We start from the raw sequence: 21,099 nt of genomic DNA on the forward strand, positions 1-21,099 counted from the left end.
TAGCTGTCTTAGAGCACGCAGAGCGAGGGATGACTCTGGGTACGTCTGTTACATGGTCGAGGCTCGGGCTACGCTCCCGAGGTACCCTAGGACATTTCCGAGACTAGCAGGAGCGATTTTGTAACGGAATCCCACCAGAGGGAGGCATCGAGCCCTCGGACCCTATCGAACGGGACCGGGTCCGGCAAATCACCTGCAGGTACTTTGGAGCGCGCCTCTGGGCCACTAGCCGACCCTTATCGAACGGGGCACGGGCGTCCACTCGGATCACCCGTTAGCAACTCACTGGAGACACCATGTTCGGCGCCCTCCGAGGGCAACATGGCGCTTTCCCCCCTTCCTCCTTGCGGAAAGGCGACGAAGGGGCGTATGATAAAAGTCGAGACAGTCCTTGATCGTCCTCTCGCTCCGTGCAGAGGCTCGGGGGCTACTCTCGCAAACCCGGCTACGGCCAAACCGTTGACAGCGTCAACAAACCGGCTTGAAAACTCGGAACCTGACCATGCACCCGGGCTACGATCAGGTCGCATGAGGGAACAACCAGACCGGCCGAGGCATCACGAAAGGCATTAAGACCTCGGAGGAGTCAAACCACTCCTCCGAGGCCTCGGGGGCTACACCCGGCGGGTGCGCTCACGCGCACCCCCGGAACAAAGTGTAATCGAGAAAGGCCGATCCCCTCGCAAAAGAGTGCGGCAAAGCCTCCAAGCGAGTACCAACACTCCCTTTGAGGCTCGAGGGCTACTGTCGGGTACCGTAATTAGGGGTACCCCCAACACTCCTAAACACGACTGGTAACCACCATCAGCACAAGCTGCAGAGACTGATGGGCGCAATTCAGGTCAAGGCTTCGTCTACTCAAGGGACACGATCTCACCTCGCCCGAGCCTAGCCTCGGGCGGGAACAGTAGTCCAGGCGAATTCACGCCTCGCCCGAGGGCCTCCTCAAGCAACGGGCGCACCCTCGACTCGCCCGAAGCCCAGCTCGGGCAGGCTTCGTTGTGAAGCAACCTTGGCCAAATCGTCTCACCAACCGACCGTATCGCAGGCGCATTCAATGCGAGGATCGCCTGACACCTTATCCTGACACACGCGCCTCAGTCGGCAAGGTCGAAGTGACCGCAGTCACTTCACCCTTCCACTGACCGACCTGACAGAAAAACAGCGCCGCTCGCCCCTCTCCGACTGTTGTGCCACTCGCTAGGGTGAGGCTGACAACAGCTAAGTCCAGCCTCAGGCGCAACAGGAAGCTCCGCCTCGCCCGACCTTGGGCCTTTGCCTCAGGAGGAGGTCTCCGCCTTGCCCGACCCCAGGGCTCGGCCTCGGAAGGTGGTCTCCGCCTCGCCCGACCCCGGGGCTCGGCCTCAACCTCGACCTCGGGAGGAATCGCGTCCTCGCCCGACCTCGGCCTCGGCCTCAGGAGGAGTCTCCGCCTCGCCCGACCTTGGGCTCGGACCGACCGCGCCCTAGGGGATACATCATTACCCTACCCCTAGCTAGCTCAGGCTACGGGGGAACAAGGCCGACGTCCCATCCAGGCTCGCCCCGCTAACAAGTAATGATGGCTCCCCGCGTGCGTCCATGACAACGGCGGTTCTCAGCCCCCTATGGAAGCAAGGAGACGTCAACAAGGTCCCAGCAGCCCCGACAGCTGTGCTTCTACAGGGCTCAAGCGCTCCTCCGACGGCCACGACACCGCGTACACAGGGCTCTAGCACCTCTCCGACAGCCACGTTGGCATGTACACAGGGCTCTGGCACCTCTCTGCCGGACACGTTAGCGCATAGCTACACCCCCATTGTACACCTGGACCCTCTCCTTGCATCTATAAAAGGAAGGTCCAGGGCCCTCATGCGAGAGGGTGGTCGCGCGAGAGGACGGACTGACGAACAGGCTCGCTCTCTCTCCCTCGCGAGCGCTTGTAACCCCTACTGCAAGCGCATCCCCCTGGCGCAGGATAACACGAGCCGCGTTTTTCCCCCTTGTGTTCCATCTCGCGCCAACCCATCTGGGCTGGGACACGCAACGACAATTTTTACTCATCGGTTCAGGGACCCCCCGGGGTCGAAACGCCAACATACACCAAACAAATTGCACTCGAACATAACACATCATCAAACCAACAGTTTAGATCGCTGGATAACACCCTCTTCTCTACACATTCAAATCCTATGGATAATATTATTTGGATCATCTATCAAAGCCTCATCTCTCCCCCCTCTCCCTCCCCCGTGATCATGTCGCTCCCAGCCTCCTCCTCCCCTCGTGTCGCCGCTGTCGCCCTCGACCCCTCCTCTCCCCAAGATCGTAGTGTTAGCACAGACTATATGCTAGTAAATAAAATTATTCTGCTATGTATGACTTTTAAAAAGAATTGATTGTGGCAGTATATCTTACTAAGGGGCAATAATAAGGCATGGGTCTAACAAAAACATTATCTAATGCTCAAGGCATGTACAACCAAAATCTTGTAGTCAACAGTCTAGAGAGAAGGGAGTATGGAGATGTGGTTTTAGATCTTCCATCAGGTTTAAGATAACTCTCATTTTGGTTGAGCATGATATACAGATTTGGCTTCAAATCAAAAGACCCGAAACTTGCAACCTTAACACCACAACTTCTCTAGTTACCAATGGTGTCACTAATTCGGTTGACCTCACCAACAAGGTTAATGCTTGCATGGAAAACAAAGAAAACAAGCAAGACCTCAAAGTATGTGGCTCAATTGAAGTCATAACTCCATGTGTATGATTAACATCATGGAATGCGACTCTACGACAGTCCTGCCAGGGGACCCATACTTTGAGGGCCTCAAGGTAGCAACCATAGGGCTTGCCTTTACCACCAGGGGTTTGGTAGCCCCCAGACCTACACAAACTTTCCCTAACAACTTTGGTGGAAGGTCACGCCCAATAGGACTTAAATGTCCCCACCAAACTTGTGAAGTTTGATGGGAAGGCCTCCCAGACAGGCCACATCAGTGGAAATCTATGGGCCAAATAGAAACTTAGGTTCATCGCCTTCATCTGGGCTCATGTCAATGCATTTATCTGGAAACCTTTTGACATGCCTAGCTATGGTGCCTAGCGAGGTGATTAAGTATCGTTTGGCGGTCTACCCCAACACATAAAATGTTTGATAGAAGACATGGAGGTAGTCCATAGAACATTAGGAGTTCATGTGCACAAAGATCGACAAATAGGTCCAAGCCGACTTCATCTGCGAGGTCCAGCACCCCAAGTGGATGGCTAACACCATTGTTATCCTAAAGGCTAGGTGCAAGCTTTAGGTGTGTGTTGTTCACTTGTTCTCAAATGCTGCAAGTCAAGAACAAGACAACACAGTTGTTAATTTTTATGAACCTTCATCTTCCGAAGCATTATCTCCACATGTGTATAATACTCATCAGACTAAGGTCAAGAAGGACATACCTTCATCATTTATTATGTGAACGTAATGCAAAGAGATGAAGACGATAACTACATTTCATTAATTCATACATATTTGTATTTTATAAAACATGTATGAATATTTACAGTATTAATATTACATTGATACCTTCAGCTTGCTCGAAGGTGAAGATGCGAATGAGTGATTACAGTTCTGCGTGAACAGTACGATGTTACTATTTATGTATTTATATGCACGAGACGCAGCCCGGGTAAAATTACATCCATGCCCTTGAACATTTGTTTATAAGCAACTTAAACTAATAAGGTCTATCTAGTCTTTTCCTTCTTTGCTTGATCTGAGCTGAAGCTATTGAGCTTCGACGTTCTGCATTGCTGCTTCTTCTCGAGGTCTTTGTCTTGAGAACCTTCGGCAGAAGAAGGGCTGACCTTTTATGGCATTTTGCCGAAGGTGTTTATGTCTTGAGGACCTTCGACAGAGAAGAACACCCCCAACAGTGTGCATCAACTATGGCAACCTCAATAAGCATGTCCCAAAGATCCAAATAATCTCCCTTGCATAGATCACACAATAGACTCCACTTTTGTGTGTAAACTTTTGGGCCTGTTTGGTTTGATGCCTAACTTGCCACACTTTGCCTAACTTTTCTGCCTAAGGTTAGTTCTTCAATTCGAACGACTAACCTTAGGCAAAGTGTGGCACATTTAGCCACGAACCAAACAATCCCTTTGTCTTTCCTAGATGGCTACTTAGGCTTTCACCCAAATAGATTCCTTAGTGTATGCTTAGGTAGATCTTGATGCATGGATCTCTAAGATTTAGGGCTACTTGAAGGAACCACATCGATGATGTCGCTACTGTGGAGTGCATCTCCCATATGGTCAAGAAGTATGTGTTGATAGAAGAGGAGCTCTATCAACGTAATGCTATGGGGTCCTCCTAAGGTGCATTTTATAGGGTGGAAGGCAACGATATACTCATTGACATCCATGAGGAAAAGTGTAGTAGCCACTCATCATCTTGTTGATGGCCAGTAAAGAATTTACTAGCCAACAACCCTTAAGGATGCAACTAAGCTAGTAAGAAGATGTTGAGCATGTTAATTGCACGCAAAGAAAACCCACACACTTGCCCAAGCATTACAATTCATTCCTCTGTACTAGCACTTTGTTGTCTAGGGCATGAACATCCAAGGACCCTTCCCTTGGGTTACCAATGGCTATGAGAATCTTTATGTGGCCATTGTCAATTTCACAAAGTGATCGAAGCAATTGGCTATCACCAAGATTGATAAGCACTCTACTGTCAAGTTATTTGGAACACCGTATCCCTCTTTAGGGCCCAGAACAAGGTGATTACCAATAATGGAACCCAATTCACTAGCGACCTATCTGGTGAGTATTACAAAGACATGGGCATCAAGATTTGGTTTGCCTCATCACATAATCCTAAAAGCAGTAGTTAGGTTGAAAGGGAAAATGTATAAATTCTCTAGGGTCTTAAGACCTTGATATATGAGTATTAAGAAGCATGGCACCAAGTGAACTGATCACCTCAAGCCAGTCCCATGGGAAAATGCGACCACTCCAAAATTGTGCCAAGTGGGAGACTTCGTTATTTTTCATCTAGGGTGATAAAGATGTTCTTACCCTAGAAATTACTAAGGGCTCTCCTCTGGTTAAAGTATATGATGATTTCTTGCATGAACAGATCCATCTTGAGGCTTTGGACTTCCTCAAGGAACAATGATAATAAGCTCTACTCTAGGTAGTGGACTACTAGCAAACTCTATGCTTCTACCACCAATGGCAGGTTAGAGACTAGACACTTATCAAAGGGGATCTCGTGCTCTAGCTTATCCTTAACTATATAGGGGATGATGAGACTATTTCCTAACTAGGAGGGCCCCTTTCATGTTACATACATCTCTCAAGTAGTGTGAAGTCCATAGAAGTGATATATTACACGTGCCCATGTGGTAGGTATGGCAATAGACTGGTGAAGGACATTGTTATGATCGAAGGTATGGCCATATATACTACTCAAAGAATAGGATAAGCATGGGGTACTTGAGCTTAGTTGGTTGAATATTTTAGCTTCATATAACCTCTCTCCTCCCTTGTACTTTAGAATTAATGGATGGCAGAGTGAGGTTTGGGAGATCCATACTTTTTCGATCAGACCTTAGGGATATGAGAATACACATGCTATCCTAGAGAAGAATTCACTGTTCATAAGAGGCAGACATAAAGGTGGAGTATGAACAATGGGCTAGAACTCCCACCACAAACAAGAATGGGGAGAGCTAGGAGGTCTTGATGCTCACTAGTGTTTGCTTGTTGGAGGCAGACATAAAGGTGGAGTGGGACTAATGGGCTAAAACTCCCACCACCAGTAAGAGTTGTTGGGGAGCGAGTTAAGGGGGAGCTAGGAGGCCTTGATGCTCACTAGTGTTTGTGCTTGCAACCTTGTTCTCCTTATTTTGGTTAGACCTGTGAGATCCGAGAATACACATGCTCTCCCATAGAAGAATTCACTATTCACAAGAGGCATGTATAAAGGTGGAGTAGGACCAATAGGCTAGAACTTCCACCACAAACAAGAGTTGAGGGGAAGCTAGGATATCTTGATGCTCACTGTTGTTTAAGCTTATAGGAGGCAGACATAAAGGTGGAGTAGGACCAATGGGCTAACAAATTCCCACCATAACCAAGAGTTGAGGGGGAGCTAGTAACCTTCTTCTCCTTTACCAATGGGTCCTCTATGTTCATCAATCGATGAGTATCAAGAGAACTTGGAGTTGAGGGGGAGCCATGCACACAGTAGCAAGAGGACGTAGGGTATTACTATTACACATTGCAGTGACAATGTGTTGGCTCTCATGGGGAGTCAAACTTAGGACCCGAGGATTGCTACTGAGACCGCATAACAAATTCAGCTAGAGACTCCTTCGTTTATATTTATAGCTCCATATTAATTTATTATAAAAATATATTTATAGCTAAACTAATAATATTTGTTTGATATCATAATTATTGTTACTCTTTATTTATGATTGGTCAAACTTATAGGATACAAAAACATAACGATATGTTAGAATTAAATTCTTTCTAGGACGAGGGAGTATAGACTAGTGATAGAAAAAAAAGGTAATCTATTTCAAAGGACGGATCGATGCGCCTGATCCAAATAATATTTCATGTAGGAAGAGAACATTTTACCCATGCATTAATGCCTGACGATCATCGTAGTACTGTTCTGGAGCAACGCTCGTTTGGGCCCTCAATAATAACGCCCAATGGATCGAGCAGACAATTCGTGGGCAAGCCTAATGGTGCCTCGAGCACGCCGATGCCCGCGCAATCATTCCATCCAGATCAAATCGCGCAGCAGAGGGGAGCTGCTGCCTCCGTCCGTCCAGTGAGCACTGCTCACACACTCCCAATCATTCCGCCAAGTCACTGAAAACTGACAGCAGACCAGTATGTCCTGCTGTAGATCTTCAGTTTCAAACCAACGGTGCTGCAAAACTGCAAGCTGCAAAGCATGGCAGAGAATCAGCAAATTAATCAATCTATCCAAAGTGGTTACTTTGTGATAACGGTGAAGCCAAGCTCGGAAGCTCTTGGTACCAACGTTTTTTGAATAATAGTTTCATCAGTATCTTTGCACTCTGTATAGGAGCCTGGCCGCCTGGGGCATGTGGTACTGTACTGTCATGCTTCTGAATTCCAGCGAACCGTTGGTGCGTCTTCCATAAATGCATCAGGCAAACAGTGCATCGAGTAACCAATCTTCTTGAGATCAGATCCCTACCCTACTCCCGAATCAAATGGCGCCTTCCCCTCCTACTGAAAGAGACGAATGCTCTGAAATCTGGGCGAAGAAAATCGTGCTCTTTTCATGTTTCAGAGTTCACACACACACACACCCTGTTGCAGAGTAGCAAGCTAGGAATAGCTTCCATGGAACGTCCGATCCGATTGCAGGAGCAGGAGCAGGAGGAGGAGCTGCTTCTCCCGAAAAGAGAGCCCTCTTTCCCTTTGACAATTCCCCTGCTGCCAGCCAGAGTTCCACGGACATGATTATGGCTGGACTGATGAAGAACCTTCGTCCCCAATCCATGTCTCGCAAGTGGCGAGCTTTTACTGCCCCCCTGTCTCCACCGGGGCTAATCAACATCTCTACGAGAAACCTAATCCCGTCCTATCCCTGCAAAACCACACCCCTACGTACACTTTCGCCCGGTAATAAAATCACACCATCCTGTCATCACGCTCCCTCCCGTACAATGGCGCATACATTATTCTCCTGTTATCCCAGACCGAAACCTAACCATGCTTCTGCCACAGTGCCATGCTTCACTCACAAGTCACAGCCGTAACAGTGCGTCCCCCCGCTGATGCTACGCCATTGCAAAGAAGCTTTAGGTGTCGCCATCATGCTCGCTTTCGCTCGTCCAACTAAAATGTCCCCATGCTGTCCCTGTATTACGCCACCGCTTCTACTTCCAACTGCCATGACGACAGGTGTTCTGCGCCCCGAAGGTTTTCTCCTGCTGCTGCTCCTCCAGGCGACCGTTGCGCTTGCCGTTCCGCAGCAGCAGGTGCTGCAGCTGCAGGACACCGTCCTGATAGACGACGTCGTGCAGGAGGCCGCCGAGGAGTGGTACCACGGGCGGCACCGGAGGACGGGCGTCGCGTACCCGCTCTCGCTACCGGGGAGCCTGTCGGGCGTCGAGGCCACCGTGGCGCGGTTCCGCGCCGGCAGCCTTCGGAGGTACGGCGTGCGCCGGTTCGGCGAGTTCTCCGTGCCGCCGGGCCTCGCCGCGCGCGGCCGCGCCGCGCACCTGATCGCGGTGCGCGTCAATCTGGGGAACCTCTCCTCCGTGTACGACGAGTACGCGGTGGGCGCCGGGTACCGCCTCGCGTCGCCGGTGCTCGGGCTCATGTTCTACGGCCTGGCGCGGCACAACGGCACGGCGGCGCTGGAGATCGACCTCACGGGCGCCGCCATCCGCGTCAACTTCTCCGTGGCCATCCCGGCGCTCCAGCCGGGGGCCGCGCCGCTCTGCCTGGCCGTGGGGCTGAACGGCAGCGTCACCGTGACGAACGTGGAGGACGGGACCAACACCTGCCACGCGTCGGACCAGGGCCACTTCGCGCTCGTCGTTGGGGGAGCTGGCGACGGCGACGGTGGCGGCGGCGGCGGGGAAGAGGCGGATATCGGGGAGGTCAGCAAGTGGAAGCTGGCGCTGTTCGGCGCGGCGCTGGGCGCGGGCGGCACCGTGCTTCTGGGGATGGTCGCCGTGGCCGTGGTAAGCATCCAGCGGCGCAAGTCGGAGATGGCGGAGATGGAGCGTCGGGCCTACGAGGACGAGGCGCTGCGCGTGTCCATGGTCGGACACGTGCGCGCGCCGTCAGCGGCCGGTTCGCGCACCACGCCGGACGAGCTCGAGAGCGAGTACTGTGCCACGTTGTGACACAGTGTAGACTGGAAACCTTGGAAGGAAAACAATTGTTTGTAATTTAAAATTTTCGCTTCCTTTATTAGGAACCTCGATTAACATTGATCTGTAATTTTTTCGTTATGTAATTTTTTCTGCGGGAATACTTCGGAAGGGACTAGTTGTTCTTGTACGGACCGTAATAAGCTGTTTGTAGTTAAACTGTAAACACTGTAACTCGCTGTTTTTAACAGAATTCTTTCATGGATCACGCAGTCTATTTCTTGTGTGGAACAAGAAAATTGTTACGTTCTCCAAGCAACTGACCGAGGAATCCCAGGTAGAACAGCAAGAACTCGAGACGAGGAGAGAAACAGGGGATATTTAAGAAGATTTTGCAACGGATGATTCAGAGTACTAAAGGCTCAGAGTACGACTAGCTGATCGTGTATATCTATACGTATAAAATATCGTAGCATGTACTAATTTTACAGTAGAGTTTAAAATAAAGAACGAAATAAGTAAGGTTACAAGATAACCTAAAAACGTCTTGTTCCATAATAACCACAACATCACGGCTCGACTTTATATAAAAGGATAACTGAACTGTTAAAATAAATTTAACATTTTAAAATAGAAATATGTATTGAATTTAATATTGGTCTTTTCTTATGTTATCAAACACATTATTATAAATCAGAATATTTTTTTATAAATTGTTTATGCATTTTTATAAATTTGCTAGATTATACAAAGAAGGTGGATAAACCTTTTTCAGTTTTATATGTCAAATAATTGCTTGATGCCTTGATCCATTCCTGTTCATTGCGGTGGTATGGTATGCAACTTTCGTACCGCACGGTTCAATCGGATATGAACCAAAATTGTAATACTGAGTGTGTTTTCTTTTCCCTAATAAAACTACAATCACTAATAATTTAAACGAAAATTTTCTTTAAAAAACAATATAAACGGGAAGAAGAGAAGAAGGGGCAGGGCCGCCGGAGGGATAAAACCTCGGGAAGCCGAGGAGTCGGGTTGGCAGTCCACTCGCAGGCCGGCGGTTGCTCTCCTCCGCTCTTATTTACTCCCCACCAGGCCACACACTAGCGCGGACTGAGGCGTCTTGCGTATACCATCCACCGATCCACGCGCTGCTCTCGTCTGCTGGTATGGCTTCCGGAGGCGTCGCCCGCGCCCGCCTCGCCGAGGAGCGCAAGTCGTGGCGCAGGAGCCATCCCCACGTGCGCGCCATAACCCTCTTATTGCTAGTTGATGATCCACGCTCCGTTGCTGTTTTAAGATTAGAGCGTTGATGCGATGCTTGTTTATCTTCTTTCTTTCTTTCTTTCAGGGCTTCATGGCCAAGCCGGCGACGCTGCCGGATGGCTCTGTAAATCTCATGCTCTGGAATTGCGTCGTCCCCGGCAAGCAAGGCGTAAGCAAAAACTCACACTAGTTCGTAACATTCTCTGCATTTGTCCCGCATCGCTGTGCATGCCGGCAACCTCTGCACCTTGCGTTGCGTCCTCAGTAAATTCTGTACCTCCTCGAGCGTTCTGCTCATTGTCCCATAGACTGTTCGAACATGTCCCACATGGAAATAAAGTGGAAACTACACTAGAGGGCAGCCGGTAGCGAATAATTGATTCTACTCAGATACGTAAGGGTGTGTTTGGAAGCAAGGAGATTGACAGGATTTAGGGGATTTAAACCTCTTTCTATTTAATTTTGAATAATAAGGGGTTTTAACCTCTTTAATCAATCCCTTTGCTCTCAATCCAGCCATAACCTACTCTATTGACTGTCATGCGAAAAAGAACCGCAGAGCGCGTCACAGAATATTGGAAATCGCAATCTTCTGTTTGGTTCATTTTCAATCCCAATATCAAATCGCAATCTTCTGTTTGATTCCATTTCCATTTACATTATCGTAGGATGAATCAAACACCTTGTTAATTAGTGTTGACATGTAACATACGAAATGCTTGCAAGCTACTTTTACAATTTATCCACCATAGATTTGTTGGCCTTCTCCTATCTCATAGAACAAAATTTCATCTGTATATGCAGACTGATTGGGAGGGTGGTCATTTCCCATTGACCTTGCATTTTGATGAGGACTACCCAAGTCGGCCTCCCCACTGCAAGTTTCCAGCAGGTTTCTTCCATGTCAATGTCTACAACACTGGTTCTGTATGCTTGTCGATCCTTGGCGACGTAAGCTTCAACTGTGTCATTTGTTTACGAGATAATATCAGTTGCATGCCATGCAGTAAACATCACTTGGCCATCATTTTTTTGTATATATTTCTTTCACTTTTCAGGCATGGAAGCCTTCTATCACAGTGCGGCAGACTCTAATCGGCATCCAGGACCTTCTAGATAATCCAAATCCAGCCTCCCCAGCGCAGAATTTGTCCTACGTGCTCTTTACACAGGTTTTTTTACAGTATATAATTTAAAAGACGCAGCAGAAAGCTAAAATACAGTACGAAAACTTTCATCCATATAATTCAGTCAGGCGCTTACCATTGTGTTTTCATGTGTGCCATTAATTGTCGCTTGCAGAATATGCCGGAGTATGCGAGTCGTGTTCGTCAACAGGCCAAGCGTTACCCTTCGCTTGTGTAACGTTGGATCATCTAGCAAACCAGCTCCTCACTTCGTCGGACACTGTCACGATCGTGGTTATATTATCCATCGTTTCAGTAGGCTTGTTGGGACTGTTAAAATGCAGTTCAGTGGCTTGGCGTTCATAAACAAGCTTCTGTTCTGTATGAGATGTTTTCCTATTTCATAATTGGCTGTCAAGGATTCTGGTACCAGCGCAAAACGGAATTGCTGCAAGTAACCTTGTTTGCAATTTAAGCTGAAAACGTAGGTTAGATAATCCGAGTATTTTGCATTTAAGAGAAGCAGCAGTATTTTGCCGATAGATGAAAGAGAGAATTGCTAAGGTGCTCATTTTCAAAAAAAACACCAACTAAACCCTAAACTCGAGTTGTTAATTGGGTCGGTAGGCTCGTGACTGAATATATGAAGAAAAATTGCGGATAATTCAGCTCGTTGAGTCAGGCGCAATGCCGCAGGACCGTTGTCGTATTAATCTATATCTATACTGAGAATCTAATGTGGACATATAGATCACCCTATGCGCTATCATACCGTGCAAAGCGAGCACTATCATGGATTCACCCTACGCGCTATCATACCGTGTAACATACCTTAGTGTTTATAAATAAACAATAATTATCTATATCTATACAAATCTAATAAGATAAACAATAATTGTCTAATACTAATCTAATAAGAATCTAGAGCACCTAGTACTACCACGGCTTCACTCTCCCCATGCCCAGCGTCCGTAAAAATAGTGCAAAGCGAGCACTTGAACCCACGTCCTTTGCTCTAGAAATTTGGGGCTAACCACCCGACCACACGTACCTTAATGTTTAGAAATAAACAATAATTATATTTGTAGACTAGGCGCTGTTCTACCCGCTCTGTTGCCTCGTGGCATAAATATATGATATCATTGACTTTTTTTAAAAAAACTTTGACCATTCTTTTTATTTAAAAAAAATGAGTTATCATTTTTTATGATTTATTTTATCATTTAAGATAGTTTGTGTTTTACTTAAAATTTTATATTTTTAAATAAATATTTTGAATAATACGTGTGGTCAAAGTTTTCGAAAAAAATTTGTGAACGGAGGTAGTATTTGATTGGCACGTTAAAACCCAATACAGTTAAAAGGACTTGTTTGGATACATGAGTAAACTATCACATCAAATGTATTAAATATAGTATAATTATAAAATTAATTATTTCTAAACAGGAAGACCGTATAATTAGTCTATGATTTGTATATGTGATACTATAGTAAACATTTGTTATTCTTAGATGAATTAGGTTTAATAAATTTATCTTAATGCAATGCATAGTCATTATCGATCTAAATAGTTTTATAATTAGACTATTTAATATCCACAATTGTTATTTAAATATTTGATAAGACATAGACTAAACTTTAGTAGGTGAAACCAAACCCTTCGTAAACTACTTCACTCCAGTTAGGGATGGTAGCGGGTCGGATTTTATTCGAGTATAATAATACCTGACCTAAAATTGTACTCGAGACTTCTACAAATAACCATACCCACCAAACCAATCGGGCGAGAAACTGTACCCGTTCCCGCGGTCATCAGATATCCACTAGGTATCAGTATTCAGTGGATATGTTATTGTAGACTAAATAACATTCGATCAATATTATAATAAATGCATAAAATATTTTAGTTACCATCTAAGCATCTGTGTAAAATGAGAATGACTATTTGGCTACACGTCCATACATTATCTCAACTCTTAATTATTACATCCAAAAGCACATTATCTCAACTCTTAATTATTACATCCAAAAGATTTAAATTCGAGCACAGAGAATAAAAGCTTAATAAGTTCATAACAATTGATAGTCATAACATTGTCAATTCCAGCAGCATGTGGCCGTGCCTGTGCCCATGGTGAAGTAGCAGGATGCAACAAGCCAGGATTAGGATTGTTGTGTATTTTTTGGCTCCATTCTTTTATATGCCTTAATTTTTAGTCCATGTTGCACATTTAAAGAGGTATATTGATATCTCGGGTATTCACTGGATACCCGCGGGTAAAGTATTTTATCCATACCCGACCAGACCTGATATATTTCAGGTATCCGACCCGTTAGCACCCGCGGGTGAGTTTTTCTACCAGTATTCATATCCACCAGATACGAAACTCGCGGGTATTCATACCCACGGGTCCAACTGCTATCCGTAACTCCAGTAGGCAAGAGGATTTTAGATTTTCACTACTACAATCCTAAAGGCATCTGAATCTGTAAAATAAGAGCCCCCCGAGGACTCTATGAAGGGCTTAGCTCCTACTAAAGCTCTACCAAATGGTCTACCACGTATGTGTTTCACGTCTCGGAGTCGGAGCTGATTCAGTGAAAATGGAAATTGTGACTTCGCTCCATCAAAGTCACATAAGCAAAGGACACTGTCGGCGTTTCGAGACAGGGGGGTCCCTAAGCCGACGAGTGAGTGTGCTGCGTGCCCCAGCCCAGATGGGTCGAGCGCGTGGGCGAGCGCGAAGGGGGGAGAGGCGAGGTGGCCGGAGTCGAGCGTGAGAGAGGTGGAAGTCCCGCGGCCTTCGTGTTCGTCCCGCGCCCAGGTCAGGTGCGCTTGCAGTAGGGGGGTTACAAGCGTCCACGCGGGTGAGGGAAGCGAGCGGCCCCAAGAGAGTGTCTGTCCCGTCCTCGGTCCCGCGCGGCCAACCTTCTCTAAGAAGGCCCTGGTCCTCCCTTTTATAGTCGTAAGGAGAGGATCCAGGTGTACAATGGGGGGTGTAGCAGAGTGCTACGTGTCTAGCGGAGGGAGAGCTAGCGCCCTAGGTACATGCCAATGTGGCAGCCGGAGAGATCTAGGCACCCTGCTGGCGTGATGTCGTGGCTGTCGGAGGTGCGGCGGAGCCTGGCGGAGGGACAGCTGTTGGAGCGGTCGAGTCCCTGCTGACGTCGTCCTGCTTCCGTAAGAGAGCTGGGGGTCGCCGTCGTCATAGAATTTGTGGAGCGCCATCATTGCCCCTCCGGCGGAGCTGGCCGGATGGGACGCCGGTCTTGTTCTCCGTGACCCGAGTCGATTCGGGGTAGGATGATGATGGCGCTTCCTGTTGACGTGGCGGTCTGTGCCCTAGGCAGGGCGACGTGGGGGTTCCTCCGAAGCCGAGGTTGAGTCTGTCTTCCGTTGCCGTGGCCGAGCCCGAGCCATGGGGTCGGGCGAGGCGGAAGTCGTTCGGCCGAGGCCAGGGCGGAGTCCGAGCCCTGGGGTCGGGCGAAGCGGAGTTTCGTCGTCTTCCGGGTGTTAGCCCGAGTCCGAGCCCTAGGGTCGGGCGAAGCGAAGTTCGCCGTCTTCTGGGTCTTAGCCCGAGTCCGAGCCCTGGGGTCGGGCGGAGCGGAGTTCGCCGTCTTCCGGGTCTTAGACCGAGTCCGAGCCCTGGGGTCGGGCGGAGCGGAGTTCGCCGTCTTCCGGGTCTTAGCCCGAGTCCGAGCCCTGGGGTCGGGCGGAGCGGAGTTCGCCGTCTTCCGGGTCTTAGCCCGAGTCCGAGCCCTGGGGTCGGGCGGAGCGGAGTTCGCCGTCTTCCGGGTCTTAGCCCGAGTCCGAGCCCTGGGGTCGGGCGGAGCGGAGTTCGCCGTCTTCCGGGTCTTAGCCCGAGTCCGAGCCCTGGGGTCGGGCGGAGCGGAGTTCGCCGTGGCGCCTTTGGCAAGGCCTGACTGCCTGTCAGACTCACTCTGTCGAGTGGCACTGCAGTCGGAGTGGCGCAGGCGGCGCTGTCCTTCTGTCAGACTGGCCAATGGAGCGGTGGAGTGACGGCGGTCACTTCGGCTCTGCCGGGGGCGCGTGTCAGGATAAAGGTGTCAGGCCACCTTTGCGTTAAATGCCCCTGCAATTTGGTCAGTCGGTGTGGCGATTTAGTCAAGGTTGCTTCTGAGCGAAGCCAAGGCCTCGGGCGAGCCGGTGATGTGTCCGCCATAAAAAGGGGGCCTCGGGCGAGACGGAAGTCTCTCGAGGTCGGCTGCCCTTGGCCGAGGCTAGGCTCGGGTGAAGCGTGATCGAGTCACTCGTGTGGACTGATCCCTGACTTAATCGTACCCATCAGGCCTTTGCAGCTTTATGCTGATGGGGGTTACCAGCTGAGAATTAGGCGTCTTGAGGGTACCCCTAATTATGGTCCCCGACAGTAGCCCCCGAGCCTCGAAGGGAGTGTTAGCACTCGCTTGGAGGCTTTTGTCGCACTTTTTTGCAAGGGGACCAGCCTTTCTCGGTTGCATTTCGTTCCGGTGGGTGCGCGCGAGCGCACCCGCCGGGTGTAGCCCCCGAGGCCTCGGAGGAGTGGTTACACTCCTTCGAGGTCTTAATACCTCGCGTAACGCTTCGGCTGGTCTGGTCGTTCCCTCATGCGAACTGGCCGTAGCCCGGGTGCACGGTCGGGGCCCAAGCTCTCGGGCTGGTATGTTGACGCTGTCAACGATTTGGCCGGAGCCGGTTTTTGCGAGAGCAGCCCCCGAGCCTCTGCACAGGGCGAGAGGACGATCAGGGACAGACTCGACTTTTTACATACGCCCCTACGTCGCCTTTCCGCAAGGAGGAGGGGGGGAGTGCGCCATGTTACCCTCGATGGGCACCGAACATGGTGTCTCCGGTGAGCTGCAAGCGGGTAATCCGAGTGGACGTCCATGCCCCGTTCGTTGGGGGTCGGCTAGGGGCCCAGAGGCACGCCCAAAAGTACCTGCGGGTGATTTGCCGGACCCGGTCCCCTGGCGACGGGGTCCGAGGGCTCGATGCCTCCCTCCGATGGGATTCCGTTACAAGATCGTTCCCGCTGGTCTCGGAAATGTCCTAGGGTACCTCGGGAGCGCAGCCCGAGCCTCGGTTATGTATCGAACGTACCCCTGGTCATCCCTCGCTCGGTGTCTGAGGCGACTGTGAACCCTTCGGGGGCCAGCCTTCGAACCCCTGATCAGTAATGGGCGCGGAGCCCGAGTAGCCTGAGGCGGCCATGGAACCCTTCGGGGGGCTGGCCTTCGAACCCCTGACCAGTAGTGGGTGTCGGGCCCACGCGATCTGAGGCGACTGTTGAACCCTTCGGAGGGCCAGCCTTCGAACCCCTGATCAGTAGTGGGGGGCTCGGAGCCCGGTTCCTTCGCGGAGAAGGATCCCTTTCGGGGTATCCCCCTTTCCCGGTCCCTGTTGCAAGAGATAGAGAAAGAGGAAAACGGAAAAGGATACGAAATCGAATGACGTGGCGTACCTTTTCTGACGCGGTTATTACGGCGAAGGTGAAGCGTCGCGCGCTCCTCCTGCCAGAGGCGCCGCGTGTCCCGCCGCGGAGTTAATGCGACGGGGCGAGTGGTTGGCGGGGCGGCCGTTGCGCGCGTGCGATCCGTTCGAGGAACGGGTCACGGGTGCACCGTCTCCACGCCGTGAGAGGAGGCTCTCTTGCTGTCCCAGGATGGGATGTGAGCCTGGCTGACGACGTGACCGCTGCGCCCGCCCGCCTGCCACCGCTATTACTGCCGGCCTACTTTCGGTCGCTTTGACCGACGCGCCAGGCTGGCGCTGTTGGGTCGCCTCGAGTCGCGGCATAGGCTCCGCAGCCGAAGAGGCGCAATGGTGGCACAAGTGGCGGTGCGGTTGCTTGCATGCAGCAACTGGCGCGCCGGTTGCTCGACGCGTGGGCCTGGGTTCCCAACCTGGCGTGTCAGAAGTCGGAGAAGCGCGTCCATCTGGCGCGGTTGCATGCCGCCTGCATGGCTGCCCGCCCCTTCTGCCCGTTGGTCTGGGCGAAAATGGGGGGTCGCTTGTAACCGCTGGACGGTCGTGCGCACCATGCTCGGCGGTTTGGCTTCTTCTGCCCTGAGCCGGCTTGCATGACATGCGGGACCCAGCCCCCGAGTCGCAGGGGAGGGCCTTGGAGCGTGTTGGAGAAGACTCAGCCCGCGGCGCCTGGGGGCGCACGTAGGGAGAGTTGCCTTTAAAAGGAGGGAGACTCCTTTCGGAAGGCAACCATGTCTTCTTCCTCCCTTAAGCGTCGTGTCTTCCCATCTTCCAAGCCCCCGGATGGGGGGTATCCGCCGCCTTTCCGCCTCCTCGTTGGAGGAACGCAACTCCATGGGAGCTGGTACCTCTCAGCCATCGTTCGGCTTCAAGGATTTTCATCACGCAGCCTGGCCACACCCCGCCACCGGCGGTCACCCAAAATGGTGACCTCTAGTTCGACGGTGGGGAAAGCGGGCCAGGCCGTGGCCTCTACTCCTCCCTCGGCCTCAAGGATTTTCGTCATCCAGGCCAAGATGGAAGATGAGGCGAGTCGGGGGGCCGCCCCCGCGTGGGTCGGCTGCCCTTTTCTTCCCCCCGCGCCCGGGGGTGAAGGGCGTCCTTGAGCCCCACGGAGACTTCCTCCAGCCATGCCGGGATATGTAGGGCGCCAGTGGCCCTGGGTCTCCGTCTCCCTGCCTGAATGGCTGGTTCTCGTCCTCAGCGGGGGAGAGCCCTCCTGCCGTGACACCTGCCCCAAAGCTGCTGCCTAAGCCGCTTCGCTGTCTAGGGCAGGGGTGGTTGTCGTCGCGGTTGGAACGGGCGGCAGCGAGCCGCTCATCGTTCTTCTGTTACTCCGCAGGCCTTCCCCCTCGAAGTGGGGTTGTTCGTTCCTGCGGAGGGGGGAACCGGAGTTCCGTTGGTAGTGGCATCTCGAATGCCAGTGTTCTTCGTTCATTGTGGCTGTCGGGGCCTGAACGTGTATGTAATTTCGGCACGGAGCCGTGTTTTTTCCTCATTTTCGAGCACTAAGTCTCGCCTGTTGATTATCTGAACCGCTTTACCAAGCATGAGTCGCCCCGTGTCAAGGTGACGGGTGAGGTATCCGTATCCCGGAGGCGTAGGAATCCCTCGGCCCGTTCGGCCTTGTTGTCTGGGGCTCCTCTAGCTTAGTTAAAGAGACCCCTCGGCCGCCCTTCGGTGGACCGAGGCCAGGGGTAGCGATATCAGTATGAACAGAGGCGGAGTTGGCTCGAGAATGGGAACCTGGTTGGCCGGAGCCTAGCCGTGTTGTCCGTCAGCGGAGCCGACTCCAAAGTCGATCAGTCGAGGCCTCGGGTCGGGCTGGCGCCCTTGGAAGCCGGTTGACCGAGGCCCCAGGGGTAACCGGTTGAGCCGCCTGCTCGGGCCGGATTCCCGGAGGAGTCCCTGGACCGCGTCGCCGCCCGAGGCTGGGTCGGACTTTGCTGAAGACGTCGTCGATGCCGAGGGTGCTACGGCTCCCTTCAGCGTGAAGACCCGAGCCTGCAGGATCGGATCATCTTGTAGCGGGTGCTTTCTGCGGCCGCCGAGGCCAGAAAAACACACCCTCGCCGCGCTTGCGAAGCTGCGTCTTTTTTCCTCTTGTTTCGAGCATCTGGACTCTGTCGGTAACAGGGATGTTTGTGTGAGCGAGAGTTGCTTTTCGCGGAAGGGACGAGTGAGGTATCCGTATCCCAGAGGCGTGGGAATCCCTCGGCTCGGTCGGCCTTGCCGCTTACGCGTACTTTCACCCGTCCATGAGGCCCTGTCCCCGACTTAATCGAGAAAGTTTGAAGGACTGCTTCGGCAGGAGAGCTTCCGAACGTGAAGACTTGTTCGGTCCACGGAGTCGCTTTATCCGAGCGCAAGTTACTTATCGCAGAAGGTGATGAGTGAGGTATCCGTATCCCGGAGGCGTAGGAGTCCCTCGGCTCGGTCAGCCTTGGCTGCTTACGTGTACTCCGTTGTTTCCAGGATCCGCTTTCCGAAGTAGTCAAGAAGCACGAAAGAAATCCTGCTAAAAAGAGATCCTTTTTCGAGGAAAAATTCGACGCAGAGGGGGTCTCCCCCCTTTTAGCCCCCGAGGGAGGGTCGGGCTTTGCCGAGGCTAGGCCGACCCTTCCTTGACGACTAAACTTTGCGTAGGTGCGAGGTATATGAACAACTTGAAAACATCTTAAGGGTAGAAGCGACGTAGCTGTTTGATGTTCCAAGCGTTGCCGTAGATCTCGCCTTGATTGTTGGCCAGCTTGTATGTTCCGGGCTTCAGAACTTTGACGATGACGAATGGCCCTTCCCAGGGGGGCGTGAGCTTGTGCCTCCCTCGGGCGTCTTGCCGCAGCCGAAGTACCAGGTCGCCCACCTGGAGTTCTCGGGACCGGACCCTTCGGGCGTGGTAGCGTCGCAGAGACTGTTAGTACCGCGCCGAGTGTAGTAAGGCCCTGTCCCGAGCTTCCTCCAGCTGGTCCAGCGATTCCTCTCGGCTAGCTTGGTTGCTTTGTTCGGTGTAGGCCCTCGCCCTCGGGGAGCCGTATTCCAGGTCAGTGGGCAAGATAGCTTCAGCCCCGTAGACCAGGAAAAACGGCGTGAAGCCCGTATCACGACTCGGCGTCGTCCTTAGGCTCCAGACCACCGAGGGGAGTTCCTTCATCCATCGCTTGCCGAACTTGTTGAGGTCGTTGTAGATCCGAGGCTTGAGCCCTTGTAGAATCATGCCGTTGGCACGCTCTACTTGCCCATTCGACATGGGATGAGCCACGGCGGCCCAGTCCACCCGGATATGGTGATCCTCGCAAAAATCCAAGAATTTTTTGCCGGTGAACTGGGTGCCGTTGTCGGTGATGATGGAGTTCGGGACCCCGAAGCGATGGATGATGTTGGTGAAGAACGCCACCGCCTGCTCGGACCTGATGCTGTTCAGAGGTCGGACCTCGATCCACTTGGAGAATTTGTCGATGGCGACCAGCAGGTGCGTGTAGCCCTCGGGCGCCTTCTGCAAGGGACCGACGAGGTCCAGACCCCATACAGCGAAGGGCCAGGTGATGGGTATTGTCTGCAGAGCCTGAGCGGGCAGGTGTGTCCGCTTCGCATAGAATTGGCACCCTTCGCAGGTGCGGACAATTCTAGTGGCGTCAGCCACCGCCGTTGGCCAGTAGAAGCCTTGCCGGAAAGCATTTCCGACAAGGGCTCGGGGCGCTGCGTGGTGGCCGCAAGCCCCCGAGTGTATTTCTTGCAGCAGTTCCCGACCTTCGGCAATGGAGATGCATCGCTGGAGGATGCCCGAGGGGCTGCGATGGTAGAGCTCCTCTTCGTCGCCCAGCAAGACGAATGACTTGGCGCGTCGCGCTACCCGCCGAGCCTCGACTTGGTCGAGGGGTAGCTCTCCTCGATGGAGATATTGCAGGTACGGGGCCTACCAATCTTGATCTGGCGTGGCCCCGCTCTGCCCTTCCTCGACGTTCAGTGCCTCGCCCTCGGGGGCCGAGGGTACCTCGGGCTGAGCCGAGGGTACCTCGGGCTCGGGCGCGTCGTCGAGCTTGACGGAGGGTTGATGCAGATCCCGGGAGAAGACGTCCGGGGGGACTGTCGTTCGCCACGAGGCTATCTTAGCCAGCTCGTCTGCGGTTTCGTTGTAGCGCCGAGCGATGTGGTTGAGCTCGAGCCCGAAGAACTTGTCTTCCAGGCGCCGAACCTCGTCGCAGTAGGCCTCCATCTTCGGGTCGCGGCAGTGGGAGTTCTTCATGACTTGGTCGATGACGAGCTGCGAATCACCGCGGGCGTCGAGGCGTCTGACCCCTAGCTCGATGGCGATCCGCAATCCGTTGACCAGAGCTTCGTACTCGGCCACATTGTTGGAC

At 52.0% G+C, this 21,099-nt stretch overlaps 1 protein-coding gene across 1 annotated transcript; it reads left to right on the forward strand.

Annotated features, from left to right (window-relative positions):
• Positions 1-9,865: 9,865 nt before the first annotated feature.
• LOC103646037 (SUMO-conjugating enzyme SCE1) lies at positions 9,866-11,707 on the forward strand. Its single transcript, XM_008670775.2, has 5 exons — positions 9,866-10,101; positions 10,212-10,295; positions 10,931-11,077; positions 11,185-11,298; positions 11,429-11,707. The coding sequence occupies exons 1-5, from the start codon at positions 10,030-10,032 to the stop codon at positions 11,489-11,491; spliced, it is 480 nt and encodes a 159-aa protein (XP_008668997.1). The 5' UTR covers positions 9,866-10,029; the 3' UTR covers positions 11,492-11,707.
• Positions 11,708-21,099: the final 9,392 nt, after the last annotated feature.

This window comes from Zea mays, chromosome 2, assembly GCF_902167145.1.
Source record: "Zea mays cultivar B73 chromosome 2, Zm-B73-REFERENCE-NAM-5.0, whole genome shotgun sequence".
Lineage (NCBI taxonomy): Eukaryota > Viridiplantae > Streptophyta > Magnoliopsida > Poales > Poaceae > Zea > Zea mays.

Coding starts and splice junctions, on each gene's coding strand:
- LOC103646037 (XM_008670775.2), top strand. CDS start 10,030: ATGGCTTCCGGAGGCGTCGCCCGCGCCCGCCTCGCCGAGGAGCGCAAG. Junction 10,102..10,211: donor GGCGCAGGAGCCATCCCCAC/GTGCGCGCCATA, acceptor TCTTTCTTTCAG/GGCTTCATGGCCAAGCCGGC. Junction 11,078..11,184: donor GCTTGTCGATCCTTGGCGAC/GTAAGCTTCAAC, acceptor TTCACTTTTCAG/GCATGGAAGCCTTCTATCAC.